At 37.1% G+C, this 17,824-nt stretch overlaps 1 protein-coding gene and 1 pseudogene across 1 annotated transcript; one reads left to right on the top strand and one right to left on the bottom strand.

Moving 5' to 3' along the window:
* Window positions 1-8,910: 8,910 nt before the first annotated feature.
* Window positions 8,911-10,012, top strand: LOC103210903 (annotated as a pseudogene).
* A 6,567-nt stretch (window positions 10,013-16,579) lies between these two features.
* Window positions 16,580-17,566, bottom strand: LOC103210902 (olfactory receptor 4A5-like). The gene has a single exon (XM_007956816.1). The coding sequence runs from the start codon at window positions 17,564-17,566 to the stop codon at window positions 16,580-16,582; it is 987 nt and encodes a 328-aa protein (XP_007955007.1).
* Between the last annotated feature and the right edge of the window lie 258 nt (window positions 17,567-17,824).

The following is a 17,824-nucleotide window of genomic DNA, read 5'->3' as shown; positions in this document are numbered from 1 at the left end:
AAAGGGGATACTGCATGTTTTAAATTCAGGAAATGTGTGAGTCAGGCTTAATTCTTTCACCACACTTATTCAATCTGTATGATGAGCAAATAATTCAAGAAGTTGGGCTATATCAAGAAGAATGCAGCATCAGAGATGTAGAAATGTTGATTAACAACTGCAATATGCAGATGACACAACCCTGCTTGCTGAAAGTGATGATGACTTGATGCACTTACTGATGAAGATCAAAGACTACAGTCTTCAGTACGAATTCACCTCAACTTAAAGAAAACAAGAATCTTCACAACTGGACCAATAAGAAATGTCATAATAAGTGGAGAAAATATTGACATTGTCAAAGATTTCATTATATTTGGATTCACAATCAACACTCCCGGAAGCAGCAGTCCAAAAATTAGACGTCATATTGTTAAAGGGTGCAACCATTATGGAAACAGTGTGGGGCTTCCTTCAAAAGCTAGCAATAGAAATACCATCTTATTCGTCAGTCCCACTACTAGGTCTATACCCTAGAGAAATAAGAGCCGTGACATGAAAAGGTAAATGAACACACATGTTCATCTCATTCATAATAGCCAAGAGATGAAAACAATCTAAATGTCCATGAATGGAAGAATGGATCAACAAACTATGGTTGTTGTTGCTGTTGTTGTTATGTCAGCCCCTGACTCATAGCAACCCCTCCTTGGATACATACACACAAATAGAATATTACACAATGTTAAAGAAGAACGATGAATCTATGAAACATCTCATAGCATTGTTGTTGTTGTTATGTGCCATTGAGTTGGACCCGACTCAGTGACCCCTCCTTGGGTTTCCAAGGCAGTATCACTATGGAACTAGATTGCCCCATCTTCCTTCCTAGGAGTGGCTGCTGGGTTTGAACCTCCAGCCTTCTGGTTAGCTGTCAAGTGCCTTAGGCACTATGCTACCATATCATAAAAGGAAAGGTATTGTATGAGACTACCATTGTAAACAGTCAAGAGAAGGATACCACAGGGGGAAAAAAATGAAAAAAAAAAAAAAAAATTTTGATGGTTATCAGTGATATGTGCCAACAGGAGGGTAAACCACTAACTGGAGAATGGACACTTATTAACATGGGTAAAGGGAAAGAATAAAAATAAAAAAAGAGCTTCCCTGCTTTTGTTGTTGAGCATGATGACCCACTCACATTAGTGACTTTGGTGGGTTTAGTGTAAAATGCTGTCATTCTATGTATAATTGAGTATCATTCATCTCAGATATCCATGTGGCCACTTCTGGGGTTATGCCAAAAGCATTCTATTCCTTTTTCAGGCCAGTACCCAGGTTTCTTGTGGGCATGCACATGAGTCACTTTACTCTTCTCACAGGATAACCATGAAAACCAAAACCAAACCAAACTCACTGCCATCAAATTGATAAGAACTCATAGCAACCCCCACTGAGTTTCCAAGGTTGTAAATCTTTTTACAGAAGTAGATTGTCCCATCTTCCTTCCAGAAAAGCTGGTGGGTTTGAACCCCTGAGCTTCTAGTTAGCAGCCAAATAAATGCCTTATCCACTATGCCACCAGAGCTTCATTTATAGATCCTTAATAGCATTCTTTATTACTTCTTGATTGTCCATTCTTCAAAGTATTGTTTGCCTGACCAAATGGTGAGGGTATTGACCACAATCAATTAGTGTGTAAGTATCCACATATTTCTCTGACTATCAGAACCAAGTGTTTGCTGCAATATACATGTAACCATTGGGGAGAATTAGCTTGGCCTTTTTTGACTAAGGTTTCCCCATTCACAGGGAGAATTTCATCAAATTTCCGTAAGAAATTAGACCCTTCTATTTGAGAACTTCTCTGTGGAAATGAAGTACCTTATTTTTCTTTAGCCAGAACTGAACATTCCATTCATATCATTTAACAGGTGGAAGTCTTGCCGGAGATCCCCTTTGGTGTTGAAGGTTATGCTTATGAATGTAATATACTTCCCTGAGCTACATCCCATGCCACCTATCTTTATGAACTATTTTGTTTTTATTAAGGAGTTATGTAATGCCATTCAATGTTTCTGTGAATGACCCTCTGACATCACTCATGACATAAAGAGCACTCTTGATGTCATTTCTTTGTGTCTCTGTGGAAGTCCAATAATTTTCAAGTAGTTGTCTTTCAAATAGCTTGCATCTCGCCAATATATCAGAGAATTTTTGAATCCCAACTCCTACTATTCATCACTGGGTGGCAGTATTAGGCTTCTGCCAGTGCCTCCTATCTGCATATGCTCATACAATAGACGTTTCCAAAAGTCTCTGAGCACTAGTATTATGGTTTTCAGATGCAAAAGCTGCACAATGGAAAACGAAGACAGAAGCATCTGATCTGTGGTCTTAGCAACACTGTATGACATGAGTTTAATACACCATAAACTGCCAAAAGAATGTGATGAATAAACTTACTTTGAGTAGGATCATGTCTAAATTGCATCCCACAAAATTGTGACAGTATGCTAAGTAAATCTTTGGGGAAAATATAACTATACATTTCACTTCTTTCCACAAAGAAGTGTGCCTAACAATCCTCTAATTCTAAAAGTTCATTTGGAAGCATAACAACATGGAAATTGCAACTAAATTTTGAAAGAGTAATGAATTTTTCTTGATAATATTTCAAATTACAATGTTGAAAAAAATTAAAATCTTGTGATATTTGCCCCTCACCCTCAAAATTATATATGTGTATAATACCTATATCTGTATCTATGTAAACACACACACACATAAACACATATTAACCTATTTTCATATTCAAGGTGTGTTAGGACATTTTTGGTTGCAAGTTACAGAAAACTCAACTAAGAAAATGTACTATAAAAGTCTTATTAATTGGTCGGCATGACTCTAAATTTCAAAGTTATGGCAGCCTCACACTTAGCTGATAAAATATACCAATTTTGTTACAAAAGAGCCATGCATACAAGTCAAATTTTAGCCAGCTGGAAGATGAGGAAACAATTTAAAGCTTGAAGGCTTAGCCAAGTTGAGTCTTGATACAACTGAGAATAAAGTGATGAGGGTTAAGACACAACCTCTTAGATCAGGAGGTAAATCTCCATGCGGTGACTAGTCATGAAAGTGATTGTTGACTGTGACCAAGGAAAAGATCATCATGGTTCCACCTGACCTAGATTCAGCTTAGATCAACAGTATCTGCTCCAAGCCGGAACCTCAGAACTCTGATTATCTGTCTTTTCAAATATTGCCTGTCTTACCTGAAGATTTTCTAATACAAAACTTATAGTTTATTATTCACTTTATTTTAGAACTTTCCCTTCACATTACAAAGTTTTCACATTACTTGGTTTTCTGCTACTTTTTTTATGGCAAGACCCAAGTCTTTTTTCTCTGGGGATTATCTAGGGAAGAAAACTGTTCAAGAGAGGTTACTTCATTTGAGCTTGTTCCAAATACTCAAACAAATTGATTTATAATTAACTTGCTTTGCCTTACATTTAAGCAGTGATGATGTAAAAAGCCATGAACTGTGTCTGCTTATATAATTGAGAGACTTTTCTGCTGATACAATGAATCAAGAGATTTCTGAAAATTCAAATTCCTGTCCAGTCTGGATACTCTTTAATTGGCATCTAGTCCTGCGGATATTTTCTTATTGTATTTTCTACTTATACAAATCCTTCATTGCTTATAGGATTTTCTTATGAGGAGACATTGAAGAGATATAGGCACATTCTTTTAAAGAGGACATGAATTGTATATAGATATGCTATTTGAGTGACGGAAAGGCTGCACAGTTCTGCTCCTCTCTGTGAAAAAGCTGTCATTGGCTTTTGGTGGAAGCTCAATCTCAGTATTTACCTTGGAAATTACTAGGGACATGAGTATGACCCTAAATCCTCAATAAAAGTAATTTTGGTTGCTTAATTGTAATTAACTAAAAGGACAAAAACTCAAATTACTAATTTAGTGATTTTTCCTTTTTTGTGTGTTTGTCACTAAATAACAGTGTTGAGCAGGTTAATTCCCATTAATTTCCTCAATTTTTGCATTATCATGCAAACATATTTTTCTTTGAACATGTTTTGTCAAAAGGTGAGAATGTTCAATTATTTACTATCTTTGTACTATAATCAATGACTTTAAGTGTTTTTATATTCTAGGTACCCACTTTCTATATCTCTACATTTATTTGGAAAAAAAAAAAAAAAACTGAGATGATGGGAGGAAAAGAGCATAATCACTTCAAGCAACTTCTAGGTTCACCGATCAGCCATGTGTTCTGTGTTTGCAGAGAAATACATGCGGCATGTACTGTTACGCTCAATGAAAAAAGCCCTGAAGTTAAGGACAAGGACGAGACTTAAGAGGTGAGTTTTTAAAACAAATGATAAAGACATTCATTACAAGTTTACATGATATATTGAAATTGAGTTAGTCTTAAATATATTTAATTTCATTAGCGTAATTCTGAATTTGTCAAATTAAACTAGAAAACATATAAATTAACCAGAACATACATAGTCTACTTGGCTGCAGTATTTCAGCCTAACAGATGCTTATTGTCTATTTTCAAAAATATAATAAATAAAACATGTATGGTACTAGGGAGCTTTGTAGTGTAGTTTCTAAGGCACTTGACTGTTAACCAGAAGGCTGGCAGTTCATACCCACCAGCCACTCCTCAGAAGGAAGATGGGGCAATCTACTTCCATAGTGATACTGCCTCGGCAACCCAAGGAGGGGTGGCTATGAGTCAGGTCCGACTCGACGGCACATAACAACAACAACAACATATGTTACTAATAAGTCAATGGAAGTGTACTCTTGGTTCATGGTTATGTAATATGTTAATAATGATGTATAATTAATTTACATGTATTTGAGATAGAGAATTTAAACTTTATATCATAACAAGTGTTTCAGAGTACAAGGAACAAATGCCTGTAATGGCTGGAAGATACATATGTGCCTTTATGTGTGAATATTTTTAAATTATGAGAACAAACAAGTTAGCTTATATAGAAAAGTAACTGGTAATCAGGAAGTACCTTGCCTACACTCAGAGAGACTTATAAAATTGTAATTATAATGTACTATAGAGGATATTTGTGTTGCTGTTGTTGTTAGATGCCATAGAGTTGCCTCTGACTCATAATGACCCTATGTACAACAGAATGAAACAGTGTCTGTTCCTTGCTAACCTCACAATCCTTGCTATACTTGAGCCTGTAGGTTGCAGCCACTGTGCCAATCCATCTCGTTGAGGGCCTTCCCCTTTTTCATTTACCTTCAACAGTACTAAGCATGATGTCCTTCTCCAGGGAATAGTCCCTTCTGACAGCATGACCAAATCAGGTGAGACAAGTCTGGCCATTCTCGCCTCCAAGGAACATTTTGGCTGTACTTCTTCTGGGACACGTTTGTTACCTCTTCTGCCAGGCCATGGTACTTTCAGTATTCTTTGGCAACACCAAATCTCAAAATCATCAACTCTTCTTCAGTCTTCCTTATTCATTGTCTAGCTTTTACATGCATATGAGGCTACTGAAGATAACCATTGCTTGGGTTAGGTGCACCTTAGTCTTCAGAGAGACGTTTGCTCTTCATCACTTGAGAGAGGTCTTTTGCAGCAGATTTGCCCAGTGCAATACTTGTCTGATTTCTTGACTGCTGCTTCCATTGGTGTTGATTGTGTTACTCTGTTACTCTTACACTGCAGAAAATAAGTAGTCAAAAATAATTAGATATACAAAAACAAAACAAACTGCTACTGAGTCTATTCAACTCAAAGCAACCTCTCCTTGGATTTCTGAGACGGTATTTCTATGAAAGTAGATCATCCAATCTTCCTTCCAGGAGTGGCTGGTAGGTTTGAATCACTAGCCTTCTGGTTAGCAGTCAAATGCCTTAGGCACTACGTCACCAGAATTAGATATAAACCAAAACCAAACTCACTGCGGTGGAGTCCGGTCCTGCACATAGCGACCCCTCCTTGGTTCCCGAGGCTGTATCACTGCGGAAGCAGATTGCCCAGCCTTCTGCCTATATCCCTATGTTCCCTAACAGATGCATCTTTATTAGTCTCTAGCTTCCAACAATATAATTCCCGAGTCCCTTGGACATAGAATGCTCATTACAACTGGTTTCCGGTTTCTGAAAGAAAGCTCAAAACTCTTCTGCATATGTTCTCATCCTGACCTCAACCAAATCAATGTAAAAAAAAAAAAAAAATCAAAAACCAAAAAACCAAACTCAATGTTGTCGAGTTGGATCTGACTCATAGCGAGCCCTCTTTGGGTTTCCGAGGCGGTATCACTACGGAAGCAGATTGCCCAACCTTCCTTCAGAGGTGTGGCTGGTGGGTTTGAACCTCCAGCCCTCTGGTTGTCATTCAACGGCCTTAGACACAAACAGCTTGTCTACATTTGAGGTTTATTAATTTAGCAATTTTCTCCAACAATGAATAATCCTAAAGTTTGCATTTAAATCTATATATGCACTATTCTTCTCTTCTATGAGTTTGTCCTTAACCACAAGAGCTGGGGACTCTGAGGAATCAACGTTCTTGGTTGTTTTTCTTCTTGAATTTTCTTTTCTTTTATTTCTCCTTGCTTTCCCTCTCCTTTTTTTTTCTTTCTCTACTCCTCTCTTTTCCTTTCCTTTCCTCTCCTGTCTTTCCCTTTTCTTTCCTCTCCTCTCTTTTTCCTTCTTCCTTTCTTTTTGTTTCCTTTTCTCTTTTTATTCTTTATTTTCTAGAGTGGGCCCTATGGCTTTGTTATGGCTTCCTGAGAAGCCTCCTGACTAAGTCCAGGATGCCTCAGAGGGTTGGGCTTCCAGCACTCTTTTACTGAAAGAGATCTTTCTAGAGAAGTTTTCTTAAGATTACTGTCCTCAGTTATCACATAATATTGTTGTTGTGTACCTTCATTTCCTGAGTATATTTTCTCCCCTTCTTGATTTGATTCTTCTTTTCTTTCATTATTTACTCTTTAGATATCCCCTGGTGCATAAGTACAGCTTTTCATTTATTCTACTTCTTTTTTCAGTAAACATAGAATGACAGGAAGATAGGAGTACTCATATACAATGAAATAGGCAATTGTTGTAATACACAGTTTCATCCTATGTCAAAACTAAGTATTCATAAGCTGTAGGCATTATATTATGTTTATGAGTAATATACTTATTATGAGATTGACAAAGATCCACATAGCTTTTTCTGATCTAATGCCCATAGTGAAATAATCAAGAACATTTATTGCTAGCATTTATTGATCCTTTATATGGTTCCAGGCAGTATTCTAGCCCCTTGATATGTAAAAACACAAACAAAAAAATAAGAGGTAGATATTATTGGTGGCCTCATTTTACAAATTATGAAACTGAGGCACAAAGAAGTTTATTAAGTTGCCCAAGGTCTAATAGAGAGTAAGTGGGGAAGAAGGAATTCAAACATAGGCAGTGTAGCTGCAAAATACACGTTATTCATTTCTGTGCTATGTTTTCTCTCCAACAACATCCTGGTTCTTGAATAGGTACTCACTGGATGAGAAACCTTAATAAGTATTTAGTCACTGTAATTAATGGTCAGATATCACCACTGGCTAGCATTTTTAAAGTAACAGTGATGAGCTAGGAAACCATTGCTTAAGTATGAATATATAAAGAGAAATGTCCAGCAGAATGAAAGAAAGTGGGATTTCACTGATAATATCACAGACAGTTGAACTGGAAAAGATTATAGGACCATCTAGTTTAATCCTTCTGTTTTCCAAAGAGTAAACTGAGACAGACTTGTGACAAAATCTAGAAAGTGACTAAAATTCACACTTTCTTACACGGAGTTTGGGCTTCTCCCTTAAGCATGCTCCTTTTTTGTATCTTGACTTTTAAGTCCTAGTTTTGACCATTCTCAGTGTCTAAGAAACATTACACATAAAATCACGTTACGTTGTCCTCTACTTTTCTTTATGGCGTGGCTCTTCTCATTTCCAAAACTACCCAGCTCATCCCAGTGATCTGAAAAAAATACTGGTTGCTAATATACTAATTGGTGATTGTTATGAGTCATTTAGTTTTACTCCAAAAATATTTGCTGAAAACCTAGATTATGTTGTAAAAGTACTCACTATAAATACTAACAACTGAAAATACTGACCGTATGTCAATGGAGTGTGGGAGTGTGTTAAGAGCTGTGGGACTGTCAAGGAAGAAATGAAAAGAATTAAGGTTCCTTAAGAACCTGACATATAAATAATTATTACCCAGAATAATGTGCTAAATAACTTTGTAGTTATCTGATACATTTCTAACTTCAACCTTTTCAGCTTTAATGACGATTCATGAAGACTGAAAAACCTTTGCAGCAGGAAGGACTGAACATCTAATAATGGAATATTAGTGAAATATTCCTGAATAGGGGTTATTTTTGGTGATATGAAGATCATATTGTAAAGTTACATGAAGTGTTGATTCTATGTCAATTTATTTATTTAAAGTTTATTTCCACAACCAGAGCAGCAATCCTTTCCCTCTTGGTCATTGCTGACTTTCATGACAAGAAATTTTGTATTTTCAAAACGATAATAAAATGAAATAATTACTTTTGGACATTTAACTGTTTTTTATAGAACACCTGCTAAGATTTAGAGATTGAACTTCTTATTTGAAGACCCAAAACAGTCAGTTGTGAAGAAATATGGTTGTCAAGAGAAGATGCATTGGGGTTTTAGGAAGAGACACTCAGTAGATATTTCTAAATGTTTATTATATATAAGCCACTGTAGAAGATTAATAACGAAGAAGTGGCCAAAGACATAATAGGCATATTCATAGTGGTGTTCATGATTTCATTACAGGTCTTATTCTTCTGAGCTCTCATCTCGGAAACAGGCTTTATAAAGGTAAATGGGACAGGAAAACAAGGTAACAGAATTCTTCCTCTTGGAACGCACTCAGAATTCCGAGGGTGAAAAACATTATTTGTCATGTTTTTGCTCATCTACATTGTGGGCAGCTCTGGTAGCATAGTGCCTAAGGCACTTGACTGCTAACCAGGAGGCTGGTGATTCAAACCCACCAGCCACTCCTCAGAATGAAGATGGGGCAATCTACTTCCGTAGTGATACTGCCTCGGAAATCCAAGGAGCGCTATGAGTCGGGTCTGACTCAATGGCACATAACAACAACAACAACAACAACATTGTGATGATGGTGGGCAATCTGCTCATTGTCATGACAGTTATTGTCAGCCCCTCCCCGGGCTCTCCCATGTACTTCTTCCTAGCCTATCTGTCACTAATGGATGCTGTTTATTCCTCTGCAGTTTCCCCAAAAATGATTATGGATTTACTCTATGATAAAAAGACTATTTCTTTCCAAGCTTGCATGGTCCAGCTTTTTATAGAATACTTATTTGGCGGTGCTGAGGTCTTTCTTCTGGTGGTAATGGCTTATGATCGCTATGTGGCCGTCATGAGTCAACAGGTCTGCATTCTGTTGTTGGTGGCAGTTTGCATTGGAGGGATTTTGCACTCTCTGGTTCAACTTCTCTTTGTGTACAACCTCCCCTTTTGTGGCCCCAATGTCATCGATCACTTCATTACTGGAACTTGCTTGTACTGACACCTATTTTATAGGCCTCACTGTGGTTGCCAATGGTGGAGCCAAATGTACAGTCATCTTTATCCTTCTAATAGTCTCCTATGGAGTCATCCTAAGATCCCTGAAGACTTACAGTCAGGAAGAGAAGCGCAAAGCCCTGTCTACCTGCAGCTCTCACATCACAGTGGTTGTACTATTTTTTGTCCCCTGTATTTTCATGTATGTTAGGCCTGTTTCTAATTTTCCCACTGACAAATCTATCACTGTGATTTATACAGTTATCACTCCCATGCTAAACCCTTTAATATACACTTGGAGAAATTCTGAGATGAAAAACGCTATGGGAAAACTCTGGAGTAAAATGTTAACCACAGGTAGAAAAGGAATGTGTGCCCACACTAAATAAACCATTACTAACTCTAAAACGGAAACCCAAGGAGTAGTCGCTATGAGTCAGATCTGACTTGATGGCACATAACAATAACAACAACTCTAAAACAACACATAGGCAGTGCATTATCTCAATGAATAATGTAGTCAATTCAATGGATTCTGTAAATGAAATGCAATGCAACGCACCCCCGTCAAGTGGGATCCAACTCATAGCAAACCCTCCTTGGGTTTCCAAGGTGGTATCATTATGGAAGTAGATTGTTTGGCTTCCTTCCGAGGCTGGTAGGTTTGAACTGCCAGACTTCTGGTTAGCAGTCAAATGTAGGAATGTTAATTTTCATTAATAAAAAGCATCTAAAAATGTAAAATTAATCTTTGATATTTGAATTAATTTTGTAGAGAAACTTTAGAGACTGATTAAAAGACATATTTGGTTAATCAGAAAACAAAACTAAGCTCACTCACATTGTAATTTTATTTTTTTCTATTATTATTGAAATAAAACTTAGACTTTATTTATTTATTTTGATTATTATTTTTATTTTATTTTATTTATTTATTTTTTTTTTTTTGCTTTTGCTTTTTAAAAGAGAAAAACAAGTTGCTTTAGAAAATTTGGCATTGTGTGAATTAATGAGAAAACAATTTGGCTAATATTTAGAACAAATTTCTGAGGGCCAAATTTCCTGTTCATTATTCTATTAGCATAGCACCTTTTTTAAGTTGCATTATGCAGTTCATTTTTATGACTTTTTCTGTTATTCAAAGACTACCCAAAGCAATCTATAAATGCAACACAATCCTTATCTAAATATAATAACATTCTTTAACAAAATGGAAAAAGTAATAACCAATTTTATATGTAAGAGTCCACAGACAGTTCAGTTACCAACCTCAGAACATACTACACACCCACAGTAGTCAAAACATCCTAGTGCTGGTACAATGTCAGACACACAGACCAATGGAACAGAATTCATAATCCAGAAATAGGTCCATCCATCTATGAACAGCTGATCTTCAACAAAGGGTCAACATACATTAAATGGGGAAGAAAAAGTCTCTTAAACAAATTATGATAGCACAACTGAATATCATTTGCAGAAAAATTTAACAGGACACATACCTCACACCATTCACAAAAACTAACTCAGAACTTACCAAATACCTAAATCTTAAAACTAAACGTTTAAAGCTCATGGAAGAAAAAGTAGGGACAAAGCTAGGGAGCCTAATCTATGGCATAAATAGAATTATCAGACATAAGTAAAAATGCACAGACAGCAGAAAAGTATGAAACTAGAAATATGAGACCAGCTATAATTAAATACTTACCCTCGTCAAAAGACTTTATCAAAAGAGTAAAAAGAGAAACTACAGACTGGGAAAAATTTTGGCAAATATACATGACATGGGTCTAATCTCTAAAATTTATAGAAAATTCCAACACTTCAATGAAAAGACAAATAATCCAACTAAAAATGGGTAAAGTACATGAATAGACACTTCATCAAAGAAGACATTCAGGTGGATAGCAAACAAATGAAAACATGATTATGATCATTTGTTTATTGTGATACTGGAAAACATGGCCCTGGTGATAGAAAAGATGCTGGAGACTACATGAGAGAATTTTGCAAGACCAATGACTTATTCGTTGCAAATTCATGTTTGCAACAACATAAACAGTGACTATACACATGGATCTAGTCAGAGGGAATAGATAGAAATGAGATTAACTATATCAGTGGAAAGAGGCTATGGAGAAGCTCATCATTCAGAAAAAGGCTAGGAGCTGACAGTGTGATGGACCATCAATTGCTCGTATTCAAATTCAACTGGAAGTTGAAGAAAATTAAAACAAGTCAACAAGAGCCAAAATATGACCTTGACTATATCTCTCCTGGATTTAGAAACCATCTGAAGAATAGATTTGATTGATTGAGTACCAAAGACAGAAGGCCAGATGAGTTGTGGGATGACATCAAGAACATCATACATGAAGAAAGCAGAATGTTATTTAAAATACAGGAAACAAAGACCAAAATGGCTGTCAGAAGAGATTCTGAAACTTGCTCTTGACCTGAGAGTAGCTAAAGGGAAAGGGAGAAATGATGAAGCAAAAAACTGAACAGATTATTTAAAAGGATGCTTTGAGAAGATAAAGTACTATAAATGAAATGTCCAAAGACCTGGAGTGAGAAAATCAAAATGGCAAAACATGCTTGGCATTTCTCAACCTGAAAGAACTGAAGAACAACTTCAAGCCTCATGTTGCAAAACTGAAGGATTCTATGTGCAAATTACTGACCCATACAAGACATATCAAAAGAGTATGAAAGGGATATTGAGAGTCACCATACCAAAAAGCACTGGTCAATATTCAATCATTTCAGCAGGTAGCATATGAAAAGAAATGATAGAATTGAAGGAAGGTATGCCATATAAAAATACAAAGTCTCTTGTCATCAAGAGCTGTGACCACTTTAGAATGAACCAGTTTGTTGTATGCTGAAGCAACTTTCTTGGTTAAGAAACCAATTTCTGACATAGAACTGTTGTTGTTGTTGATGTTATGAGCCATCGAATCAGGCCCAACTCATAGCGACCCCTCCTTGGGTTTCCGAGGCAGTATCACTATTGAAGTATATTGCCCAACCGTCCTTTTGAGGAGTGGCTGGTGGGTTTGAACTACCAGCCTTCTGGTTAGCAGACATAGAACTAGTAGTAATTAATTTGCAGATAATAAGATGTAAACATTAACCTCATGAATACAACTTAAGCTCCATTTAGCTATAGCTTTACTAAGCATGACAGTAGAGAAGGATGGCAACAATCATTGAGACTTAATGAACATTTGAAAAATAAGTACAAAGGCCTTTCCTTTATTGTGAGTATTGATATCGAGTCATTTATTGTGGTGGTTATGTTTGTGTGTCAACTTGGTTGGGCCTGGTTGAGTAGCTGGGGAGCTGATGATAGTTATTCCCCATGATGAAACGGGCAATCAACTCCATGATGGAATCTACCACAAGCAGCTGAGTAGCTGCTTTGTGTACGTGGTCTGCTTCCTGTATATAAGAAGCAGGTTTGGGAATGGTCTCTATTTTATGGCATGCTTGGACCCTGCATGTAGCCATGTTGTTCAGCAGCCTACTGGGGTCTGCCGACCTTGAGACTTACAGTGAACTTGAATAAATGGCCTGTCATGTGATTTGGTAACATTGGGACTCTGCCATTTTATTTGGCAACTTTTAACTTGTTAGCCTCAGCAGCCAGTAGCTGCCTGAGTGAAGAGATGCCTCTAGCTTCAGTGGGCCGGGAGCAAGAGGCAGAGCTGAAGCCCAAGGTTGAGGGGCTTTCACACAGCCCCTAGAGTCTGGCACTTTGAACTTGGACTTAAAGCCTCCAAACTATGAGACTAAACTCCTGTTTGTTAAGGCCATAGCATTTGTGGCATATTTCTTGTCAGAGCAGCACTTAGTAACCAGAACATTTACTTTCATGGATATCGTTAACTTTAATTGCATGATTTGTCAGCACTAAAATCATATACTTTTCTTCCCAATCTCAGTCCCATGGTGTTCTTTGTCTTTGTCAGAGCCTGATGTTGTTTTGAACAGAACAGCCCACCCTCCACCTCCCTGTTATAAGATTATGTTACTGCACTAGAGCACTGTAGTGTTTTTCATAATAAGCTTAGAAACTAAGGAGTGAAAACAGTAATTCAAACAGTTTTTTTCCAGCACCCATGTACTAGTTGGTCATATGGTGGTGGTTTGCATATGCTATCAAGTTGGATCTGAATCATAGGGACCCCTCCTTGGGTTTCCAAGGCTGTATCTCTGTGGAAGTAGACTGCCCAATCTTCCTTCTGAAGAGTAGCTGGTGGATTTGAACCACCAGCCTTTTGGTTAGCAGTCAAATGCCTTAAATACTATGCCACCAGAACTCCTGTTTTATGATATTGGAAGCTATGCTGGTATTTCAAATACCAGCAAGGTCACCCATGATGGACAGATTTCAATGGGACTTCCTAAATAAAATAGACTAGGAAGAAAGTTTTGTCTATCTACTTCTAAAACTTAGCCAATGGAATCCTTGTGAACAGTTAATCTAGGTCTTGGATGATATAAATTTGATTGAGCTTAAATATTACTTCCTTAAAAATCTTACCTTGGCATCCACATCACAATCCCAGCTTTAGCCATGTCCTCATTATACAGACACATAGTAACTTGAGTCTTTTTACATTGCTTCATTATTGTCACGGTTACTTGCTCCCCAGCCCTTGACTCATGGTGACACCATGAGCAACAGAAGAAAACACCAGCCAGTCCTACACCATCCTCACAATTGTTGTGATGCTTGAGTCCATTGTTGCAGCCATCGTGTCAATCCATCTCTTTGGGGGTCTTACTCCTTTTCACTGAATGTCTACTTTATTAGGCGTGATTATCTTCTCCAGAGACTGACCCTTCCTATAACATGCCCAAAGTACATGAGACAAAATCTCACTTTCCTCCATTTTAAAGGAGCATTCTGGCTGTACGTCTTCCAAGACAGATTTGTTCTTTCTTCTGGCAGACCATGATATATTCAATATTCTTTGCCAACACCACAATTCAAATGCATCAGTGTTTCCTTATTCATTATTTAGCTTTCATATGCATATGAGGTGATTGAAAATAACATGGTCTCAGTCAAAGACACCTTAACTGCAAGGTGACACTTTTGCTTTTCAGCACTTTAAGGAAGGTCTTGGCAGTAGATTTGACCAATGCAACACATCACTTGATTTCTTCAACACTTCATCTCTGGGTATTGATTGTGGATATAAGTAAAATGAAAACCTTTATAACTTCTATTTTTTTTCTCCATTTATCATGATATTTCTTACTGGTCTAGTAACGAGGATTTTGGTTTTCTTTAAGTACTTACTTCACAATATTTTACAGTACTTATGTTGCTTTTTTTCTTTCCTTTAATAGATAAGTCTTTGGATCATGACAATGGAGATACTGTCTAGGCTCAGGGGCAGACTTGTGAGGTTCAAATCTCAGTTCTGTCACCTACTTACTTGTACCTTGTTGTTGTTGTTGTTGTTATGTGCCATCGAATCAGGCGCGACTCATAGCGACCCCTCCTTGGGTTTCTGAGGCAGTATCGCTACGTAAGTAGATTGCCCCATCTTCCTTCCGAGGAGTGGCTGGTGGGTTTGAACAACCAGCCTTCTGGTTAGCAGTCAAGTGCCTTAGCCACCATGCTACCAAAGCTCTCTCGGATACGTTATTTAAACCTACAGTGCTTCAGTTCCTTCATCTATAAAATAATAATTATAATATTATCTACCACAAAAGATATTGCAAATAACACTGCCAATATAGGACACTGTGTATGGCACTCAATAGTTATTGTTATTTATAAATTACATTCTGCCTGGTGCATTACAAAAGCTTAATGAACATTTGCTGAGAAAATAAAAAGAAAGTAGACTTCAGGTTCTGGGTACAACCTGATGATTACCTCAGCCCTGTAGATAATTCCAGGAGTCCTTGCATGGTACAAATGACTAAGTGCTTGACTTCTAACTGAAAGTTTGGCAGTTGAAACTCTCCCAGATTCACCTCAGAAGAAAAACACCTGAAGATCTGTTTCAGAAAGGACACAGCCGTGAAAACCCTGTGTAACATTTCCACCCAGTACACATGGGGTGGCCATGAGTTGGAATCAACTGGAAGGTAACTATCTATTTATTTAATGTTTGGTAGATGATTTCTGGCCCTTGTCAATAGTGTCAACAGTAACAAGGGATAAGCATATGGTTGCCATTTTGACAGGGGATCCTGAAATTAATTACTCTTCTCAAAGATTAATTCTGTTTCATTGGTCTGTGTATCTGTCACCGTACCAGTACTTGGCAGTTTTAACTGCCATAGGTGTGTAGTAAGTTCTGATGTCATGAAGTGTGAGACCTCATACTTTATTTTTTGTTAACAATGATTTAGCTACATGTGTCATCTTTCCTTTCCATATAATATTGATATTAGTGTTTCCTTTTCATTAAAGAATGTAGTTGGAATTTGGATGAGTATTGCATTATATCTATGGATTAGTTTGGGTTGTGTTGAAGAACCAAAGTAATCTTAAACAGGAAGTGCATAATGCAACTAAATATAGCTGTGTCCCTGATACAATAGTGAACAGGAAAGTTTTCATACCACTCTCTTGGCCTCAGAATTTTGTCCTATGTATTTGCCAAAGGTTTTCTCCTTAATTTGTAAGATAGCAAATTTTTTAAAGTAACCTTTTTTCTCTTTTTAAAAGGAAAAAAGGTCTAAGTCTCATTTCCTTATGTACTGAGAAAAATAGAATTAAAATGTAAGCATTTTTTTAAATTTTTATTTAAAACAGGAAAATTACTTGTGTCTTTCATTCAGCTTCCAAAATTTCTCTTTTTGATTAATTCTAACTCCACAGAACCATTTTTTTTTTTTTACATTTTGGATAACTTTGCATCAAGAAAGAGAAGAATTCTTAAAGAATATGTTGAACTGACTACATCATTCATTGTGATAATTTATTGGCTATGCGTTGCTTTAGAAGTAGCAATGGTATGTTCAGAGGGAGCACACATTCTTATTCTACCTGTGGTTAACTTTTGACTAAAGAGATTTTTCATAGCATTTTTCATTTCAGAATTTCTCAGAGTATATATTAGAGGATTCAACATGGGAGTGATAACTGTAAAAACCACAGTCATGTATTTATCAATGGGAAAATTGGAAACAGGTCTAACATACAGAAAAATACAGGGCACAAAGAAAAATACAACCACTGTGATGTGGGAGCTGCAGGTAGAGAGAGCTTTACGCCTCCCTTCCTGACTGTGAGTCTTCAGGGATCTTAGGATGACCCCATAGGAGGTTAGTAGAAGAGAAAAGATTACCATACACATGGCTCCACCGTTGGCAACCACTGTGAGGCCTATAAAATAGGTGTCAGTGCAAGCAAGTTCCAATAATGGATACATGTCACAGATGAAGTGATCGATGACATTGGGGCCACAGAAGGGGAGGTTGTACACAAAGAGAAGTTGAACCAAAGAGTGCAAAAACCCACCAATCCAGGCCACCACCAGCAACAGAATGCAAACCTGTTGACTCATGATGGTCAAGTAGTGCAATGGCTTACAGATGGCCACATAGCGATCATAGGCCATTACCACCAGAAGAAAGACCTCAGCACCACCAAATAAGTGTTCTATAAAGAGCTGACCCATGCAAGCTCTGAAAGAAATAGACTTTTTATCACCGAGTAAGTCAATAATCATTTTTGGGGAAACAGCAGTGGAATAAACAGCATCCATCAGTGACAGATAGGCCAGGAAGAAGTACATGGGAGAGCCCAGTGAAGGGCTGACAATAACAGTCATGACAATGAGCAGGTTGCCCACCATCGTCACAATGTAGATGAGCAAAAACATGACAAATAATGCTTTTTCACTCTCAGGATCCTGAGTGAGTCCCAGGAGGACGAATTCTGTTACATTGTTACTCTGTCTCATTTACCCTGTATAAAGCCTGTTCCAGACATGAACATTCAGAAGAATAAGACCTGTAAGGAAATCATGAACACCACTATAATATGTCTATTATGTCATGGAAACCTTCATTATTAATCTTGCACAGTGATTATACATAATAAACATTTAGAAATATCTACTGAATTTCTCTTCCAGAGATCCTAGTATATCTTTCCTTGACAATTGTATTTCTTCTCAGATGACTGAATTGGGTATACAAATAAGAGATTTTATATATAT

Source organism: Orycteropus afer, unplaced genomic scaffold, assembly GCF_000298275.1.
Source record: "Orycteropus afer afer isolate SDZICR_OR568_19922 unplaced genomic scaffold, OryAfe1.0 scaffold00666, whole genome shotgun sequence".
Taxonomy (NCBI): Eukaryota; Metazoa; Chordata; class Mammalia; order Tubulidentata; family Orycteropodidae; genus Orycteropus; species Orycteropus afer.
This window is presented reverse-complemented; position numbering and strand designations above follow the sequence as displayed.

What these genes read in the sequence shown, in the direction of transcription:
- LOC103210902 (XM_007956816.1), bottom strand. Translation starts at nt 17,566, where the DNA reads ATGAGACAGAGTAACAATGTAACAGAATTCGTCCTCCTGGGACTCACT.